This window comes from Medicago sativa, chromosome 2 (assembly GCF_051527215.1).
Source record: "Medicago sativa cultivar Bolivia chromosome 2, Bolivia_mono, whole genome shotgun sequence".
Classification (NCBI taxonomy): Eukaryota; Viridiplantae; Streptophyta; class Magnoliopsida; order Fabales; family Fabaceae; genus Medicago; species Medicago sativa.
In genome coordinates, this window is record NC_140750.1 from 3237209 (window position 1) to 3256059 (window position 18851).

An 18851-nucleotide genomic window follows, 5' to 3' on the forward strand; every position below is an offset into this window, starting at 1 on the left:
TTAATTATTTCCCCATTTAAAAAAATGAATTTTCTGTTCCCATTTTCTTCACTACTTTCGAGATTTTAAACTTAACTCAATTTTGAAAGTGGAAAAATATTAATTTTAAAAATGATTTTTTGGTCCCCGATTTCATAAGGAAATAAAAAATATGATCGGTCCTCTCCATTGAGCTAAATATAGACTGTTTCGTTCTACTCTGTTCAATCTATTTTGAAATATATCTAAACAAAGTCTCAACATAAAATCAATTTCAAATTTTAAAATTTTACATACATGTTTTCTTTGAAATATATCTAAACAAAGTCTCAATATAAAATCAATTTCAAATTTTAAAATTTTACATACATGTTTTCTTTACAAAAACGTTCATATTAAATTATCATTGAAAAACGTAAATATCTCTCTCAAAATATCAAAGTGTATCAGTTCACAGACAATATTTAATCGATCTTTTCCTTTAAAAAAAGTAGGGAGATTAGTCACTTTAGTCCTCGAATAGGAAATGTGTCGTCACTTTAGTCCATGAATGTAGATAAATTGTAAAATAGTCCCTAAATGTAGACTCTGTTAGTCAATTTAGTCCCTGAATGCAGACTCTGTTAGTCAATTTAGTCCCTAAGTGTAGACTTCGTTAGTCACTTTAGTCCCTGAAATTGACCAACAGAGTCTACATTTAGGGACTGTTTTACAATTTCTCTGCATTCAGGGACTAAAGTGACCACTCCTTTCCCATTCAGAGACTAAAGTGACTAATTCCCCAAAAAAGTACTCAACCTTTGAGAAAAAAAAATACTCAGTTGATTATTTATTTTATATCCTAATAAAAAAGTGACTTTCAAGTAAAAAAAGTGCTTATATTAGGGACTATAGGATAAACTACCTTTCTGTTAGAAAAAAAGAAGTTAAAATACCCGATATTTGGAGGGATGAGAATCTTGAGGAGTCGATTTTTCAACCGGTTTTTCTTCTCCAGCAAGAAACATATGATAGACACAGCACACGTGAATGACCAGTTCTCAACTCTAGTTTCTAGGAAAAGAAAACGAAAGTTTGTTGAAGTATTATATCAAACTATAAATATATTAGTTTGTTGAAGGTGTTTTCAATTCTATTTTTTTTTTTTTTTTTTTTTTGATAAAAAAATCACAACACAGAAGATTAACAACATGCCTCGGCAAAGTCGTAGTTCAGGTGGCGGTGGTGAGTTCCTCACTCTCTTTTCTCATTTTTTCATGATCAATTATTTTCGTTCTGTATGAGTAATTGAATATGATTATGAATGTGAATTAATGAAGCATACCGATTATTATAACTTGTGATTCAAATCAAGGCTGCATATCTTTTTTTCACTGTGCTGTTAATTTTTTTCTACGAAGGATATAGCCATTTACCACATAAGATCATGAATCATGATTGAAGAATGAATTGATATAGAAAAATCAAAAGTTAGCTAGGTCATTGATTTCACTGAATAGATTAATAGTGTGTTCATATCTGATTTTGTTATGCAATGCCTTTTCTAATTATATAATGTTAATCAATTCTTCAAAACAAAAAAAAGTTAATCAATTGTATGACTTATGCATGTCTATAGGAAAACCTGCTCGCGCGCGTGCGCGTTCTGCTCCACGCCCGACTCCAGGTATGAATTAATTTTATTATGTATATATATATATATATATATCTATCTTCTATACAAAAAGTGCATATCTAGTTATTCAATTTGTCTTTCAACCATATTGAATAAGAAATTTAGGATTTAAATTATACTTCTGCCAACTTACATCGTATTAATGTTTTTGTGCAGTTAATCGTGCTTCTCCTCCAGCTCCTCGTCGGGATTCCAGTGGTGATGGAACTTTTTTTGGAGCAATAGCTGAAGGTATGTGCGTCTCACCGTAATAGAAAACTAAAAATTGAGAGAATTCATAAGAGAAAGTTAGGGAAAGTAATATTCTCTATATTCTTTGTTTTTGATCAAATGAGAGGTTGTTGTAAGATTCTTAATCAGTTAAAGTTGTGCTGATTCAGCACACTTAGTTACAAGAATTACAACTTGTTTGGTTAGTACTGTATTACTCAATTTTCATATACTTATGATTTTGTAATGAATTAAGTTTGTTTTCTTTCAATTTGTAGGAGTGGCTTTTGGGGCTGGAGCTTCTGTGGCACGCAGGGCTGTGGATGCTATATTTGGCCCTCCAACTATTCGAAGTGAAACAGTATTTACTGAAACTCCTGCTGCTTCCCCGGCACCGGCACCCAATACTCAAAGTCTTGGTAGCGATGCATGCAATATTCACTCAAAGGCTTTCCTAGATGTAAGTTGTTTTTTTCACATGATTCTATTCTCCTATGTTGAAAATAGTAGTTTGTTCAAATTCTGCTACTCAAATATGCAATAGTGTTATAGAGCCGGGTAGCTGCTATTTGACAATATATTATATTAAGTGTGTGTTTGGTTTACGGTGGCGAAAATTGATTTTGGTTAAAAGAGAGTGGAACGTGAAATGATTTATGTTTTGATACATTCAAAATAAAAATGATATATTGAAAAATGTTTGGATATTTTGTGTCAAAATCGCTGTTGGACTGCAAACGCCAAACCAAACATAGACAAAAAAGCGTATAGCAAAACAATAGCTACCTGTTCAAATTTCGTTACGCTATTGATACAAAATTAGCAAGTGTACTAATTTATATCGAAGTAATAAAATTTATAAGATTCGTACTGTTTCAACTTCTACTCGGTAGTAACGTTATTATTAAGGATGTTTGTAAAATGGGGGGTGCACTGAGGCAATTGGTTTGATTTGCAAGTTAAAATAAAATGGTTAAGGTAAAATTGGTTTGAAAAATGATATGGAGAGATGACTAGGTCATTCGATTCATCTATTCATCGCTCATTAGCAACCTGTTTCTTAATTCTACGAATGCTATAAAGTTTACAACAAATTAATAAAATAGCTTAGGTCAATCCCTTGATCCTAAGCCCTCTTTTCTGATTATAATTCCCTAATCCCTTAGGTGAACCTATAATCATCGAAGGTTTTAAGTCCATTAATTCAATTATCACAACCTAACAACGCTCCATCCCTAGATTATCCGTTAGATTGAACAATATAGATATTTCCGAGTTACACGCTAGTGTCAATAGTCATATAAACTCTTGAAACAATTATATTGGGTCAGAATCATAAAAGCATTAAGAACGATTTATACTAAATAAACTAGAATGGGATTCATAAAGATTAAGAGTTACAGGTTACATAAACATGAGCTAGAACATAATCATCTCTTGACCTAATCACAATGGATCTAGCTACTCATGGCTAAAGCACAAATAACTCATATGAAATAAGGATTCATTACATGAAATTGGTAATCAGATATGAGTTTTGATGGTCTTCCACCTTCTCTCCAGATCTCCAGCTCCAAAAGTCAGTTTCTTTCACCAAAATTTCCGAACCCTTGGCTCAGAAAACAGTTTGGCTTTTATAGAAATTTTCCAGGTCACGCAAAATCGTTCTACGAAGCATAAAATCGTAGTACGATTCTTCATAAATTTCAGATCAAACCCAGACTCTCCTCTTCATCGTAGTACGATGCTTGTAGATCGTACTGCGATTTTTTTCAGTGGCCAAAACTCCCAAAAACGTCTTCAAATCGTAGTATGATGCTAGAAATCGTACTACGATGCTTCCTGTACTCATGCATTTGAATATCATTTTGTTGTAGCTCATAACACATGCAAAACCACCTGAACTCGACTAAAAGTACATAATAATTAAAGCAAAAGTGATATATGACCTAGTGTCATCAGCTATAGTGCTGTTTAACAAAATTAGGCTCCAGATAGTTCTATAAAATTGCTTTAGGCTCTAGATAGTTCTATAAAATTGCTTTTGTACTTTTGTACTTGCATTCTATGGTTCAAATTTGTTATTTTACAGTTTATTTTTAAGAAATATTTCTCAAGGTGATCCTGTTTATTTGGTTTCAGTGCATTAACAGCAATGAAAATGAGATCAGCAAGTGCCAGTTTTACATGGACATGCTCGCAGAGTGCAGAAGGAACCCTGGAACCACGTTGAACTCTGGAGACAAATTGAGTGCATGAAACGTGTTTCATTTGCTCTTTAATTTGCATTTTATCCCCAAATTTGTCTCATGATTATAACTTCATTTATGGTTTTATTTTTTTTAAACTTCAGTTTTTTTTGTTACTTTTTACAGACTTCATTTATGTTTAAGTAGTTCATTTCTTTTATAAGTATCTCATCTCATTTAAATAATTTTTCTTAGTTCGGGAGGCGCCATCTGAATATTAATAGTTTGGAATTGTAATCTCAAGTGGTAGGATTCAAATCCCATCAAGAACAATTGTTAGATGGTCATTTTTGAACAAGTTGTTAGATGCACCGAGCAGTGCCATACATGATGGAAAAACAAACATGTTAATACCTGTGTCTCTTGTGGTATCAGTAAGGCAACTGCTTACTTGCAGTGCCATACATGATGCACTGAGCATCCGATTTTGTACTGATATCTAAAGAAACTTCCAAAAATTGCATGCCAATTGATCCATCCTAAATTGGCTTTTTCTTTTTTCTTGACAAAAATCGAAAATTGATAGAAGATTGTGATGGAGGAATATGTGTATTATTAGAGAATGTGATGCTAACACTATTCCTATAAATAAATTTAAAAAAGCTCAAAGGTTAATTAATAAAATACAAAATCGGCATTAAAATTAATATTTCATCAATAAAGATGAGAATAAATTTTCAAAATATTTAGTTGTAGGAAAAAGTCTTTCTATAATAAAAAATTAATTTTTTATGATAGAAATGAAGTAGATAAAATAGTCACAAGAAAGGGGGGGGGTTTGAATTGTGACCCTTTTAAAAATTAACCTGCAACTTAAATTAATTCTCAAGTTGTTTACTTGGAATAGTTAAGTTAACCTTCTGACTTCAGAACGTTATGAAGTTCATAAAAAACTATTTAATAAAGTAAATGTGCAAGTGTGTGTTGTGTATACTGTAATTAAAGAGTATAGAGAAGAAGGAAAGAACACACAGAGAATTATAGTGGTTCACCCAATGTGGGCTAGTCCACTCCTCACAATCTTGTGAGAGTTTCCACTATGATGCTTGAGATAACCTCTCAAGTCCTGCACCTTACAACTTTTGTTCACCTGAACAATTACATCAACTGTATTCTCTAAGCCTCAGCAGGCTTGCACCTTCTTGCTAAGTTAACCACTTAGACTTTTACAACCTTTGCTCAAAACAACACTTTAACACCTCTAAAGCTAGATGAGACTTTCTTTTCTTTTTGCTAAGTTACCCACTTAGACTTTGCACCTTCAGCTCAAACTAACACTTTAGCACCTTTAAAGCTAGATGAGACTTTCTTTTCTTCTTGCTAAGTTACCCACTTAGACTTTGCACCTTCAGCTCAAACTAACACTTTAGTACCCCTAAAGCTAGATGAGACTTTACAAGATGTTTGGAGTTTGAATGTTTGAGAAACAAACAGAAGAAGAAAGAAGAAGAAGTTATCTTGGAGATAACAGAGAGTATTGATTTTCACTAAGTAATGAAAGCCTTAGTCATTGATCAATTTCAGTTTGCAAAAGCTTCAAACAAAATCAAGTTGTTTTCTTGTATGCTTTGCAATTTGTGTGGAGTTTGAATGTTTGAGAATCAAACAGAGGAGGGGGAAGAGAAGTTATCTTTGCAAGAGATAACAAAGAGTATTGATTTGCACTAAGTAAATGAAAGCCTTAGTGATTGATCAATTTCTGTTGCAAGAGCTTTTAAACAATCTTCAAGTTGTTTATTTGAATGCTTTGGCAAGGTGCAAGTAATGCTGAGCCTTTAAACTGTATTTATAGAGTCCTTGGGCTCAAATAGCCGTTGTGGGGTGTCCAATGGTGTTATGCCATGTGTCCTGGGTCCCACAAGCTTTTACTTGAAATTCTGGGCAAACATTCTGATCTCTGATGAACTTCAGAATGTTGTTGCGTTCATGATGATCTTCATCTGGGTTCATCATGTTCTTCATCTGGGTTCATCGTATATGAATGAACATATGAAGTTCTGGGTGTGTCATATGTTTTTCATATGAATTTCTGGGCAATAACCAAAGTATGGGCTTTTCTTCATACTTCAGAAAGTTCAGTTGCCAGATCTGCCTTGGAACTTGGTGCAGGAGGATATAGTGGGATTCTGCATCTTCATACACAGGCTTTGAGAGATTGTGTGGTCCTTGTTCTGTACCAACTCTCATGCGTGTCTATCTCTGATTGAGCAGGACAGATTTGCTTTGCTTTTGCTTTTGCTTTTCACCTACTGTACTGTTCATAAAGTAAGCCTGTGCTGAGCTGAACATTCTGATCATCAGAATGTTCCATTTGTTTCTCTTAGGATGATTTGTAAGACTACCATTTGATGTAATCAAATCCTAATAGTGAAACACAATGAAGAGCAGTAAATATAACATCTAGGATGATATTCCCTTGTGGAATATTCCTAGGACTTTAATGTTCATAGTCTTAAATGAACATAAAGTATCCTTTTTGACATAATCCTTGTCCATGCCTTTGTTGTTGATAGATCCATGCAGATGTACTCTTCTGGACCTTTTATTCATGTCAAGTGTGCTTGCATGTTCTTCACGTTCTTGATGAATCTGGGTTTGCTTATGAACAACCTTCTGAACTATCATCAGAATGTTCTGATCAACTCACTGACCAACATTCTGAACTAACTTTCTGAACTTCAGAGTTAGTTCATGAATTCAAATGTACTTTGATTTCTTGTATCTTGGTATGATTTAAACTTTGTTTGTGTCTTGGTTAATCACTCAAGAACGCACAAATACCAAGAACTATCAAAGTCCATTAATCCTTTGATCACCATAGAAGCCTTCATTGCTTGATCCATGCAAATGTACTTTTCTGGACATATATCCATGTCACATGTGCCTTGCATAACCTGGATCAATGTTCTTGAGATTCTTGGCTTGTTAAGAACAACCTTCTGATCTCTGCTTGAACATTCTGATCATCAGAGCAACATTCTGATCTAACTTTCTGACCTTAGTGTTAGATCTTGAATTCAAATGTCCTTTGATTTCTTTATTCTTGGTATGATTTAAACCTTGTTCCTGTCTTAGTAAAACACTCAAGAGCACAAGTTAAATACCAAGGAATTAATCAAAGTCCATTAATTCTTTAATCATATTGGTTTATTATCTTTAAAATTAATTAGGGATTTTGCCTCAACAATCTCCCCCTTTTTGAAGATGATAAACCTATGATTTAGGATTAAGGATTTTGATTATATATATGAAGAATAATAGAGCTTGAAAATTTATTTTAATGCTCCCCCTCATTTTTATAATCCATTATGCAGAGTTTTTTAAGAACTTTAAAAAGCTCCCCCTCAATTTCATAATATATTGCATAAAGTAAACATATGCAGGATTGAACCAAAATCAATATTCATTCATTGATATAAAGCATGAAGTACATTACATGATATATATGGTTCAAAACAAAAAAGAAATTCATAGCATGTGATCAAACAAAAAAAATGAAGTTTAAGAACTCCAATAACTATTGATCACTAGACCTACTTAGGGCCTAAAACTAAGAAAAACTTAAGACCTTAAATCCTAAAGCTTCTCCCCCTTTAGTCATCTGCAAAAAGGATAGGGAGGAAAGACATAAAAAGATTTAGGGAGAAGAGTCCCCAGAATCAGAGGATGGTTCTTCATCAAAGATGGATTGGTCAACAAAGGTTGGTCCAGGAATGGCCAAACCAGGAGCATGGACTTTGACAGTCCAATTAGCCAAAGCACAGACAATTTTATGAGTCTTGGTAGAGACTTTGAGTGCCCTAGAGGCTAGCTTCTCAGCCTTTGAAGGCTTAGAGAGAGGGGCAGGTGGAGCAGCATCAGAGGCTTCAGCCTTCTCTTTGTTGGCAGTTACAAAGGTATTGAGTGAGTCAAAGAGAGCCGCTATGTTGGGAAGCTTTCTTGTAGTGGTGGTTTTCATTGGTGGTGGTGGTGGAGTGTATGAGGGGATGGTGTTTGGAGTGGGAAGATCAGAGACCAAAAAGTTGCTTGCACCAGCAAAAGACCCCATAGTGGAAGAAGAGAGGTTAACATTCTGAGCTGTCTGAGCCATAAGTTGAACTTCTTCAGATGGTAAAGATCCAGAGGCCAGAGGCATTGGATCTGCTGACATAGCAGGCTTATTAGAAGCATTTTGATCAATGTGTTGATCAGCAAAGAGTTGATTCAGCTCAGCACCTTGAGCATTCTGTTCAACTGTTTGTGCTTCTTCAGCAGTTGGAGCAACTTCCACAAATGGACAATTTTCATCAACTTGAATGGGTTCAGCAACTTGCACATTCTGAACTCCTGGTGCAGCAGCAAAAACTTCAACCTTCTGAGCTGCAGAGACTTCAACATTCTGAGCTGCAGAGACTTCAACATTCTGAGCTTCAGGAATTACAACTTCCTGAGCCACAGTTGATTCCTGACCATCTTGAAATACTTCATTCTTAAAGTCAGTATTGACATCTTCAATGTTAAGGTCAAACCCAGTTGAGAACTCCATTTGTTCAAATTGAACATCTCCCTCAATTGATATGTTTGACGCTAAGATCTCAGCCACTTCCTGAGTATCTTCATCTACATTCTGAGTTTCTTTCTCAATATTTTCTTCAACTCTTTGATTTGGATCAACAGAGTTTCCATCAGCAGCTTGAGGTATACCTTTATGAGCCTCAATAGCTTGCTTAACATTCTCAGCTACCTTTTGAAGAGATGCATCATTATCCTTCTGAGCATCATCTTCAGTTAGTGACTCTCCAGGCAAAGCTTTGAACTGAGAGCTTCCTTCTTCAGCAATCTCCTTGCAAGCTTGGAGATTTCAGAGAATTTCTCCAACTCTGGTGAAGAGGGAGGTATGGTTTCTTCAATCTTAGGAGATTCATCTCTGATTTCCTCTACCTTTCTCTTCTTTCTGGTTTTCTGAACATTCTTATTAGAAGTCCTCTTAGCAGACCCAGAAGTTCCAGAAGTTGTGAAGGATGGCATGTTAGAGGTGGTGATGCGAAGTTGACCTAAAGTCTTTGATGTGAACTTCATGAAGTCAAGCTTACGTTTTTCTCCCTCAAGAGGTACTTTTGCTTTCTGAAAGATGGGGGTTAGGTGCATTCCATAGGGTAACTCAGCAACTGTTTGTTTGTAGGCCAAACAGGAATCAATCATATGTTGAATGATGATGAAGCAAAGGTTCAGCTTGGTTTTGTTCATGAGGTGGTAGATGATGCATATGTCCATATCAGAGACAACATCAAAAGATCCACACTTGGGTACTAGGGTATGTCTAACCATGTTGTGAAGGATTTTTGGGACATCCTCTAGATTTGTGGAGTTAAAGGTGTGATTTTCTTTGGTGTACATGACTATGAGTTGATTACGGTTAACTCTAACATAATTGTACCATGAACAAGAAAACAACTTATTACCTTCATTTGGGATTTTCAAGGCTTCAGAGAGAGAGAGTCTTGAGTTACAGTGATCTGAATACCCTTGACAGATGAGATGAGAAAGTTCTCATTTTCATTCATCTTCTGCTTCACAGTCAAGTTGGTGTAGAACTCTCTAACCAGATCTTCATATGTGTGTTCTTGCAAAGATACAAAGTTTGTCCATCCTTGTGGATCAGTGAACTCCTTCAGATTCCACCCCTTTGTTTCCAAACTCCCAAACTCAAAGTATTTTGTTCTGCTCATTTGTCTGAGAGCAATCTTCTCTGCTCTTTGAGCCCTTATAACTGCAGCAACCTTGGCAAAATCCTTTCCTTTGCCATGCTTTTTAGAAGAAGATTCATCTTCATCAGCCTCTACATCTTCTTCATCTACTTCTGCAGCATTTTCACCATCATGCTGAGATGAAGGTTTTTCCTCTGAAGGAGAAGCAACTTTCTTTTCCTTCTTATAGGTTTTTCTTGCAGCCTTAACCATTTCAATGAGAGTTTGTTCAGAGTTCTCTTCTACTTTCTCTTCATCTTCCTCTTCAGGGACTTCCATTTCTTCCTCAGGATCTTCTTCAATTTCCTCTTCAGAATCTTCTACCTTTTCATCATCACTTGAATCTGTCTTCTTCTCTTCATCAGAGACTAGATTCACATGAGAGACCTTTGGTTCCTTTGAGGATTTCTTCATCCTAGTTGATCGTCTCGTAGGAATGGGTCTAGGTTTGGTAATGGGTTTCTTAGAAGATTTTGATTTTGAAGATTTGGGTGGATCAAAAGCAGGGATAATCACATCTGGAAGAACAGTGTGCAAAGGAGTTTCACTCAAAGGTTGTTGATCAGAGGATTGATCAGCGGCGTTTGGTGGTGGTGATTGAGAACGTTCCACTTGACTTGTTTCATCATCAGAGAACTTTGGAGTGGTTTTGGTTCTGGCCATGTTCTTTCGAAAAAATGAAGAACAGAGTGATTTGAAATTTTTGGAAATGAGAAGAAAGAAGTTTGGATTTGAAGTAGATGTGAAATAATCAGAGTTGTTACTGATTATATAGACCAAACGTGAAAAGAAAGAAGAAAAAGTAGCAGTTACATTGGGAAGGAGGAAAAGTTGGAACGGACATGAGAGAGAGAAGAAAGTAGCCGTTTTGAAAAGTGAAAGGGGATTGGTTGATTTGATCGTTAAGGTTTTACATGGTGGTTAAACCTTAAATATAACTCCTTATAACCAAGCATTAAATGCTTAATATTTTAGAAGGATTTCTGGAGAAAATCAACACAAAATCTCACGCATGAGATTTCTGATCCAGATTTCAGGTTTTGAACATTTTGACCTTTATGAACATTCTGACCTGATTAACATTCTGAACTCAGGAACATTCTGAACTCTGGAACATTCTGATGAATGTCCAGATTGAGATAGATCTATCTGATTTGCATCAGATGACATCAAGGGGTTTAGTCTAAGGCCCTTAGTGATCTGTAATCAATCTTTATTGGGATTTTTCATGATTAACAATTTTTCTTTAAGAAAATTGAATCTATCCTCAACAAGGGATTTTGTGAAAAAGTCAGCTAGTTGATTTTCAGTATCAACAAAGCTTAATGCAATATTCTTTTCCTGATCATGGTCTTTAATGAAATGATGCTTTATTTCAATATGTTTAGACCTAGAATGCTAAATAGGATTCTTGCACTTGCATTGTCACAAAAAAAAATAGGAACACTTGTGTACCTTAGTGAGTAATTCTCCAACTGATTTCTTACCCACAAAATTTGAGAGCAACAGCTAGCTGCAGATGCATACTCAGCTTCAGCAATGGTGTTTTGCTTTCTGCAAGAACATCCAATATATGCTTGTCCTCAGAGTTGACAGGAGCCACTTGTATTCTTCCTCTCAAATCAGCATCACTACAAGATCAAAACAAGAACCTTTTCTATACCAAAGGCCAAGATCAGTAGTACCTACTAGATTTCTAAAAATCCTTTTAACTGGAGTTTAAATGAGATTCTTGTGTTCATGTTTGAAATCTAGCACATATTGATATGCCATTGATGTTTACAACACCATCTTTATCTTTAACTTTTGCATTTAAAGTAAGATAATTATTCAATCAATGTTTAAAGCAAACTTTCATGCTCAAAGCAAGGCCAACACATTTTTAACAACAAATTATGCAAACCTTAGAGCAATTTTTATAACAAGATCATACATAACATCAAAGTGAAGATCAAGTATAATGCTTGAAGAATGGTATTTTCATAAACCATATTGAAATCAAGTGAATATCTTCACATTTCAGATTATTCTGAAGTTTGATAAATTAAGACATTTTTTATGTTTTAATTCAATGAACAATCATGATTCAACATTTATGATCAAACATAAATCTTCCTATCAATTATTTCTCAACAATGATGATTTAGTTTGCAACTCAGATAGAAATGTATCAGAATCATTTATTTCAAATGTGAAAAGATAAGTATTTACAAATTGATGTAACACATTTAAAGCATAAGATATCATGTAATGATTTTAAACATCAATTATGACTTGTGCAGTTGTAAATGAGTATCATATCATCATGAAAGGAGTATGAACAAAGTATGAAACAATTATTGCATTTAAGTTTAAACATTTGATATAAGCACATATTAAACATGCATTTAATCATCATATTTATTATAGTGCAAATAAATGTGTACCTTATAGGATGATGTTCCTTACTTTGAGATTCAATGAAGAGAGCTTGCTTCTCTTTCTTTGAAATACTTTCTCATTTGGATGGATAACTCCAAGCATCAATAAGGATGACCTTCTGAAGCAGTTTAATCATCAGTAGCCTTCTCTTCTTCTTAGTCTTTCCAACTTTCTGATCTGACTGTCTTTTAACATATCCAGATGTTTTAGACATATGATCAACAGATGGAATGCTTTGTTCATGAAGAATGTTTCTTTGAACATTCTGAACTTGCATTGAAGTCTGAGATGAATTCCTCCACATTCAGATCAAAACCAGCTTGATTTCCAGCTAGCTCATCCTCATCAGATTCCTTTGTGGTAGTGTTTTCACTAAGCATGTTTGTGGCTTAGAGCATTAGCAACATCATGGAAATCTTGATCTTTTAATGACACAAGATCATTTCCCATATCTGATTCTAGAACAATTTCTTGTTCATCAATCTGGAGTTCACTCATGATGTTTGTAACATCACTTCAGATTTTGAAATTGTTTTAGTAGAAGAAGATTTAAAGGATCCTTCTCCAATAAAAGCTTCCAGCTTTGTTAGCTTTCTGAGGTATTTTTCAGAAGCTTCTTCAATTTCATTATTCTTCTGATGTTGTTAGGCAGGAACTTCATCATCTTTCTGAGTTCCATCTTTTAGTAGCTGTATCAACTTTTCTGAATTCATGTTTCAGTAGTTGCATCAGCTTCCTAAACTTTATTGGCTGCAATCTCAATATTTGAGGTATTGCTTCACTTTGCTCATTCTCAGCAATATCAACTTCCTTTTGAAGTTGTTCAACATTCTGAGCTTCATCAACTTCTTGGAAGGTTTCTTCAGGGATGTCTTGATCCATTGTTGGAAAATCCTCATTGTTGTCAAATTCTTTATGTTAAAGATTTGATAATCTTTCTCATACACTTCACTTTTTCAGAGACATCTTAACATGCTTGAATGTGAGTGTGAAATCCAATTCATGAGAAGTCTTCTTGTTCTTGCTTGAAAACAGAGGGATGAACTTTGAAGCTTTCAATTTTTCCTGGATTAAGTAGCTTCAGCATTAGGAGCATTTTCCTGAACATTCTGATCTGCAGACACCTGAACATTCTGATCTTCAGTTTCATATGTTTCTTGACCAGTCTGAACTGTTTTTCCCAACATCTTGAAACTCATCAGTGTTGAAGTCTGAGTTTTAGATCATCTGTGTTGTGATCAAGACTAGTTGCAAATTCCATTTGCTTATCTTCTAGTGATTGAACATTTTCTCCACATATACTCTTGGAAGCAAATATTCCTGCATCACAGATTGCAGAGCTTTTGGTACCCATATTACTTTGGGTCCTTGAAGGTTAGTGTTTCTCTTTTTGAGAGATTCTTTCTTATGACCACATTCTGATTTAAGATAATCAGATTTGTTGTAATAAGAACATTATGTTTTACCAATCTCAACCTTTTGAGGCCAATCTAATTTAGGATAAAAATGTCTTTTTGAAATGAGGATTTTCTTAAGTTTCTTAAAAAGAAACATACAGGTTCAGAATTTTGAATTCTTTTTCAAAATGAACATTTTTTTCAATTACCTTCTCACTTTTTGTTTGTGATAGGTTATGAATCCTAAACCAACATTTTTGAAAGGTTTAACAGACTTTAGAAAGTTGGTTATGTCCTTTTTCAAAATATTACTTCCCTTTTCAAAATAACATTTTGTTTCAAAAATTCAGACTTTTATAAATCTTACAATTTTTGTTCATTGAGAATCTTATGTTTCTCAAATGTATTAAAATGAGAGTGCTACAATTTTTGAATGTTTTTAAGATATATCATTCAAGATTAGTAGTTTCACATTTTCTTTCTTTTTATAAGAAAAGTTATTATTTTAAAAGTTCATGCTTTTAAGATAAAATGCATGAGTCATATGAGATATTATTAAACACTCTATATAAAAGATAAGGATTAGAATTTCTTACCTCTTCACTTCTTGTGTTTGTCTTTACTCATGTGTTGACTTTTTCTTTTTCTTCAAAATCATCTCTGGTTGCAATCTTTGCATCTTCTTCTTCAGAGAACATTTAGTTTTGAAGTATCCCACATTGCTGCATATGTGACATGCACTTTGATTTGCAAGTTTTGACATCACTTCCTTCTGGATCTTTTCCTCATACACTGTTAAGTGCTCAAACCATAGAGGCAGGCTCTGATGCCAATTGAAGTAGATAAAATAGTCACAAGAAAGGGGGGGTTTGAATTGTGACCCTTTTAAAAATTAACCTGCAACTTAAATTAATTCTCAAGTTGTTTACTTGGAATAGTTAAGTTAACCTTCTGACTTCAGAACGTTATGAAGTTCATAAAAAACTATTTAATAAAGTAAATGTGCAAGTGTGTGTTGTGTATACTGTAATTAAAGAGTATAGAGAAGAAGGAAAGAACACACAGAGAATTATAGTGGTTCACCCAATGTGGGCTAGTCCACTCCTCACAATCTTGTGAGAGTTTCCACTATGATGCTTGAGATAACCTCTCAAGTCCTGCACCTTACAACTTTTGTTCACCTGAACAATTACATCAACTGTATTCTCTAAGCCTCAGCAGGCTTGCACCTTCTTGCTAAGTTAACCACTTAGACTTTTACAACCTTTGCTCAAAACAACACTTTAACACCTCTAAAGCTAGATGAGACTTTCTTTTCTTTTTGCTAAGTTACCCACTTAGACTTTGCACCTTCAGCTCAAACTAACACTTTAGCACCTTTAAAGCTAGATGAGACTTTCTTTTCTTCTTGCTAAGTTACCCACTTAGACTTTGCACCTTCAGCTCAAACTAACACTTTAGTACCCCTAAAGCTAGATGAGACTTTACAAGATGTTTGGAGTTTGAATGTTTGAGAAACAAACAGAAGAAGAAAGAAGAAGAAGTTATCTTGGAGATAACAGAGAGTATTGATTTTCACTAAGTAATGAAAGCCTTAGTCATTGATCAATTTCAGTTTGCAAAAGCTTCAAACAAAATCAAGTTGTTTTCTTGTATGCTTTGCAATTTGTGTGGAGTTTGAATGTTTGAGAATCAAACAGAGGAGGGGGAAGAGAAGTTATCTTTGCAAGAGATAACAAAGAGTATTGATTTGCACTAAGTAAATGAAAGCCTTAGTGATTGATCAATTTCTGTTGCAAGAGCTTTTAAACAATCTTCAAGTTGTTTATTTGAATGCTTTGGCAAGGTGCAAGTAATGCTGAGCCTTTAAACTGTATTTATAGAGTCCTTGGGCTCAAATAGCCGTTGTGGGGTGTCCAATGGTGTTATGCCATGTGTCCTGGGTCCCACAAGCTTTTACTTGAAATTCTGGGCAAACATTCTGATCTCTGATGAACTTCAGAATGTTGTTGCGTTCATGATGATCTTCATCTGGGTTCATCATGTTCTTCATCTGGGTTCATCGTATATGAATGAACATATGAAGTTCTGGGTGTGTCATATGTTTTTCATATGAATTTCTGGGCAATAACCAAAGTATGGGCTTTTCTTCATACTTCAGAAAGTTCAGTTGCCAGATCTGCCTTGGAACTTGGTGCAGGAGGATATAGTGGGATTCTGCATCTTCATACACAGGCTTTGAGAGATTGTGTGGTCCTTGTTCTGTACCAACTCTCATGCGTGTCTATCTCTGATTGAGCAGGACAGATTTGCTTTGCTTTTGCTTTTGCTTTTCACCTACTGTACTGTTCATAAAGTAAGCCTGTGCTGAGCTGAACATTCTGATCATCAGAATGTTCCATTTGTTTCTCTTAGGATGATTTGTAAGACTACCATTTGATGTAATCAAATCCTAATAGTGAAACACAATGAAGAGCAGTAAATATAACATCTAGGATGATATTCCCTTGTGGAATATTCCTAGGACTTTAATGTTCATAGTCTTAAATGAACATAAAGTATCCTTTTTGACATAATCCTTGTCCATGCCTTTGTTGTTGATAGATCCATGCAGATGTACTCTTCTGGACCTTTTATTCATGTCAAGTGTGCTTGCATGTTCTTCACGTTCTTGATGAATCTGGGTTTGCTTATGAACAACCTTCTGAACTATCATCAGAATGTTCTGATCAACTCACTGACCAACATTCTGAACTAACTTTCTGAACTTCAGAGTTAGTTCATGAATTCAAATGTACTTTGATTTCTTGTATCTTGGTATGATTTAAACTTTGTTTGTGTCTTGGTTAATCACTCAAGAACGCACAAATACCAAGAACTATCAAAGTCCATTAATCCTTTGATCACCATAGAAGCCTTCATTGCTTGATCCATGCAAATGTACTTTTCTGGACATATATCCATGTCACATGTGCCTTGCATAACCTGGATCAATGTTCTTGAGATTCTTGGCTTGTTAAGAACAACCTTCTGATCTCTGCTTGAACATTCTGATCATCAGAGCAACATTCTGATCTAACTTTCTGACCTTAGTGTTAGATCTTGAATTCAAATGTCCTTTGATTTCTTTATTCTTGGTATGATTTAAACCTTGTTCCTGTCTTAGTAAAACACTCAAGAGCACAAGTTAAATACCAAGGAATTAATCAAAGTCCATTAATTCTTTAATCATATTGGTTTATTATCTTTAAAATTAATTAGGGATTTTGCCTCAACAAGAAAGACTTTTTCCTACAACTAAATATTTTGAAAAAACAAAATTATTTTCCTTTTAAACGAAAAAACAAAATTATTTTCCTTTTAAACATTAGTACAAAATTATTTTCCTTTTAAACATTAGTAAACGAAAAAACAAAATTATTTTCCTTTTAAACATTAGTTTTTTTTGTTTTTTTGGTGGTGGCCGAGATTCGAACCCCGGACCTTGCATATTCTATGCATTGTCCTTACCAACTGAGCTAAGCTCACGAGGACAAACATTAACATGATGAAAAAATATAATTAATTACCAGCAATCCTATATATAATTTTTAGGTATATTAAAAAAGGTAATGATATATTCATGAGTTAATTGTTCAAATTGATCTTGTAATATACATGTGATTTAAAACTTGACCCTGTAATAAAGAAAACATAAATTTTACTCATGTAATTGAGATTCTTCATATTTTTGACCTTTTTTTTTCTTTTTCTTCATATAGACTTAAAGTCCATAAAACTTACTGAGAGGTTGAATTTTTTTTTTTTTTTTTCATGATTTTTTGCATGCATGTTTATACAGTTAAAATATGACTTTGCATATACAATTAGTAATTTTTGACAAAGGAGGAGTTAATTATTAATTTTGAAAGTGCCAAAAACTAAAAAAATAAAATGGAAATCTCAACCTAGAAACCGAAATGTTAGTTTTTTTTAGAATCCTCTATAAAATTACATAGAAAGAATGAATATGCAAAGTTTTGTAGCATTCGAACTAGGCCTCATTTTATTTTGATTTTTCAACCAAAACGTGCATAATTGTAGTTTTGTTTCGATTTAGCATATAGTCATGAGTTAAATTTCGTTCTGGTAGGTATGATTAGAACATCATAAGAACCTTCACCATAAATTTTGAATTTTTTTAAACGAGGGACGAATTAATTATGAATTGTTGAAGAAATTCACAATTATGGGAAATGAAAATTCATAATTAATTTGTCCCTTATTTAAAAACTCCAAAATTTAACGTTAGAGGTTTTTATGATGTTATAAACTTGCTAGAAAAATTAGGGAACAAAACTTGAGTATGCTTACTTGGATCAAAATTACAATTTTACATGTTTTAGTTGAAAAAACAAAATAAATCGAGGCATAATCAGGATACTATTAAACTTTTTATGTTCCCTCTATGCACTTATATTGAGGTGTCTAAAAAACCCGACTCAAAATATGATTTCTAGATAGATATTTATGTTGTTTGTTGTTAAAAATTCATAATTAAAAACTCATATTTTAGCGTTCTAAACATACTTGCAAAAAAATCATAAAAGAGGTAAAAAATAATCTTACATTCTAGAGATGAAATCTTTTTTTTCATCACACAGTCAGTTTTCTAGACTTCACGTATATTACGTAGTCAATTTGAACAATTAACACTATACCCATTTAGCATATGAATATTTATAAAATACTATTTTCTATAGGAATGTATATGTTCAACTTTCACTTCTCATTTTTTATATTGGTCAGTTTAGTGGAGAAATTTATGCAACTATCAGATGAGAGTTATACATATGAGACCTATTAGAAATAATAAACTTATTTAATTAATATTAGTTAAGCATATATTTCAAAAAGAAACCTTAGTAAAGGAGTAATGATAAATGTCTCTAATAATTTAAATTCATCTTATATTTTTTTAATAAAAAAATGTTTATATTAGGGACTATAAGATAAAATACCTTTGTGTAAAAAAAAAACAACGATGATATACCTTTTATAAAAAAAAAACGATGATATACCTTTATGCGAAAGAAAAGAGAGAAAATCTTGTGTGGACTAGGACCAAGAATTTTGGTTTGGTCACACACACACAAGATTTTCTCCTTCTCTCTCCTCTTATCTCTTCTACATTTTCTCTCTCTTCTCTCTTCTC

The 18851-nt window shown here is 33.7% G+C and overlaps 2 protein-coding genes across 2 annotated transcripts; one reads left to right on the forward strand and one right to left on the reverse strand.

Moving 5' to 3' along the window:
• The first annotated feature begins 1060 nt into the window (after nt 1–1060).
• LOC146943657 (uncharacterized) lies at nt 1061–4466 on the forward strand. The gene is made up of 5 exons (XM_085748769.1): nt 1061–1203; nt 1598–1645; nt 1811–1885; nt 2143–2324; nt 4007–4466. Exons 1-5 carry the CDS (start codon nt 1170–1172, stop codon nt 4121–4123), a joined length of 456 nt encoding a protein of 151 aa, XP_085604895.1. The 5' UTR covers nt 1061–1169; the 3' UTR covers nt 4124–4466.
• A 3284-nt stretch (nt 4467–7750) lies between these two features.
• On the reverse strand, nt 7751–10502 carry LOC146943658 (uncharacterized). The gene is made up of 3 exons (XM_085747725.1): nt 9603–10502; nt 9034–9216; nt 7751–8932 (listed from the first exon to the last, which is right to left on the reverse strand). The coding sequence occupies exons 1-3, from the start codon at nt 10500–10502 to the stop codon at nt 7751–7753; spliced, it is 2265 nt and encodes a 754-aa protein (XP_085603851.1).
• Nucleotides 10503–18851: the final 8349 nt, after the last annotated feature.

What these genes read in the sequence shown, in the direction of transcription:
- LOC146943657 (XM_085748769.1), top strand. Translation starts at nt 1,170, where the DNA reads ATGCCTCGGCAAAGTCGTAGTTCAGGTGGCGGTG. An exon ending in TCGTAGTTCAGGTGGCGGTG is followed by an intron (nt 1,204 to 1,597) that starts GTGAGTTCCTCA and finishes GCATGTCTATAG; the next exon opens with GAAAACCTGCTCGCGCGCGT. An exon ending in ACTCAAAGGCTTTCCTAGAT is followed by an intron (nt 2,325 to 4,006) that starts GTAAGTTGTTTT and finishes ATTTGGTTTCAG; the next exon opens with TGCATTAACAGCAATGAAAA.
- LOC146943658 (XM_085747725.1), bottom strand. Translation starts at nt 10,502, where the DNA reads ATGGCCAGAACCAAAACCACTCCAAAGTTCTCTGATGATGAAACAAGT. An exon ending in TCAAGGGTATTCAGATCACT is followed by an intron (nt 9,217 to 9,602) that starts GTAACTCAAGAC and finishes CCCATCTTTCAG; the next exon opens with AAAGCAAAAGTACCTCTTGA. An exon ending in AAACCAGAAAGAAGAGAAAG is followed by an intron (nt 8,933 to 9,033) that starts GTAGAGGAAATC and finishes GCTTGCAAGGAG; the next exon opens with ATTGCTGAAGAAGGAAGCTC.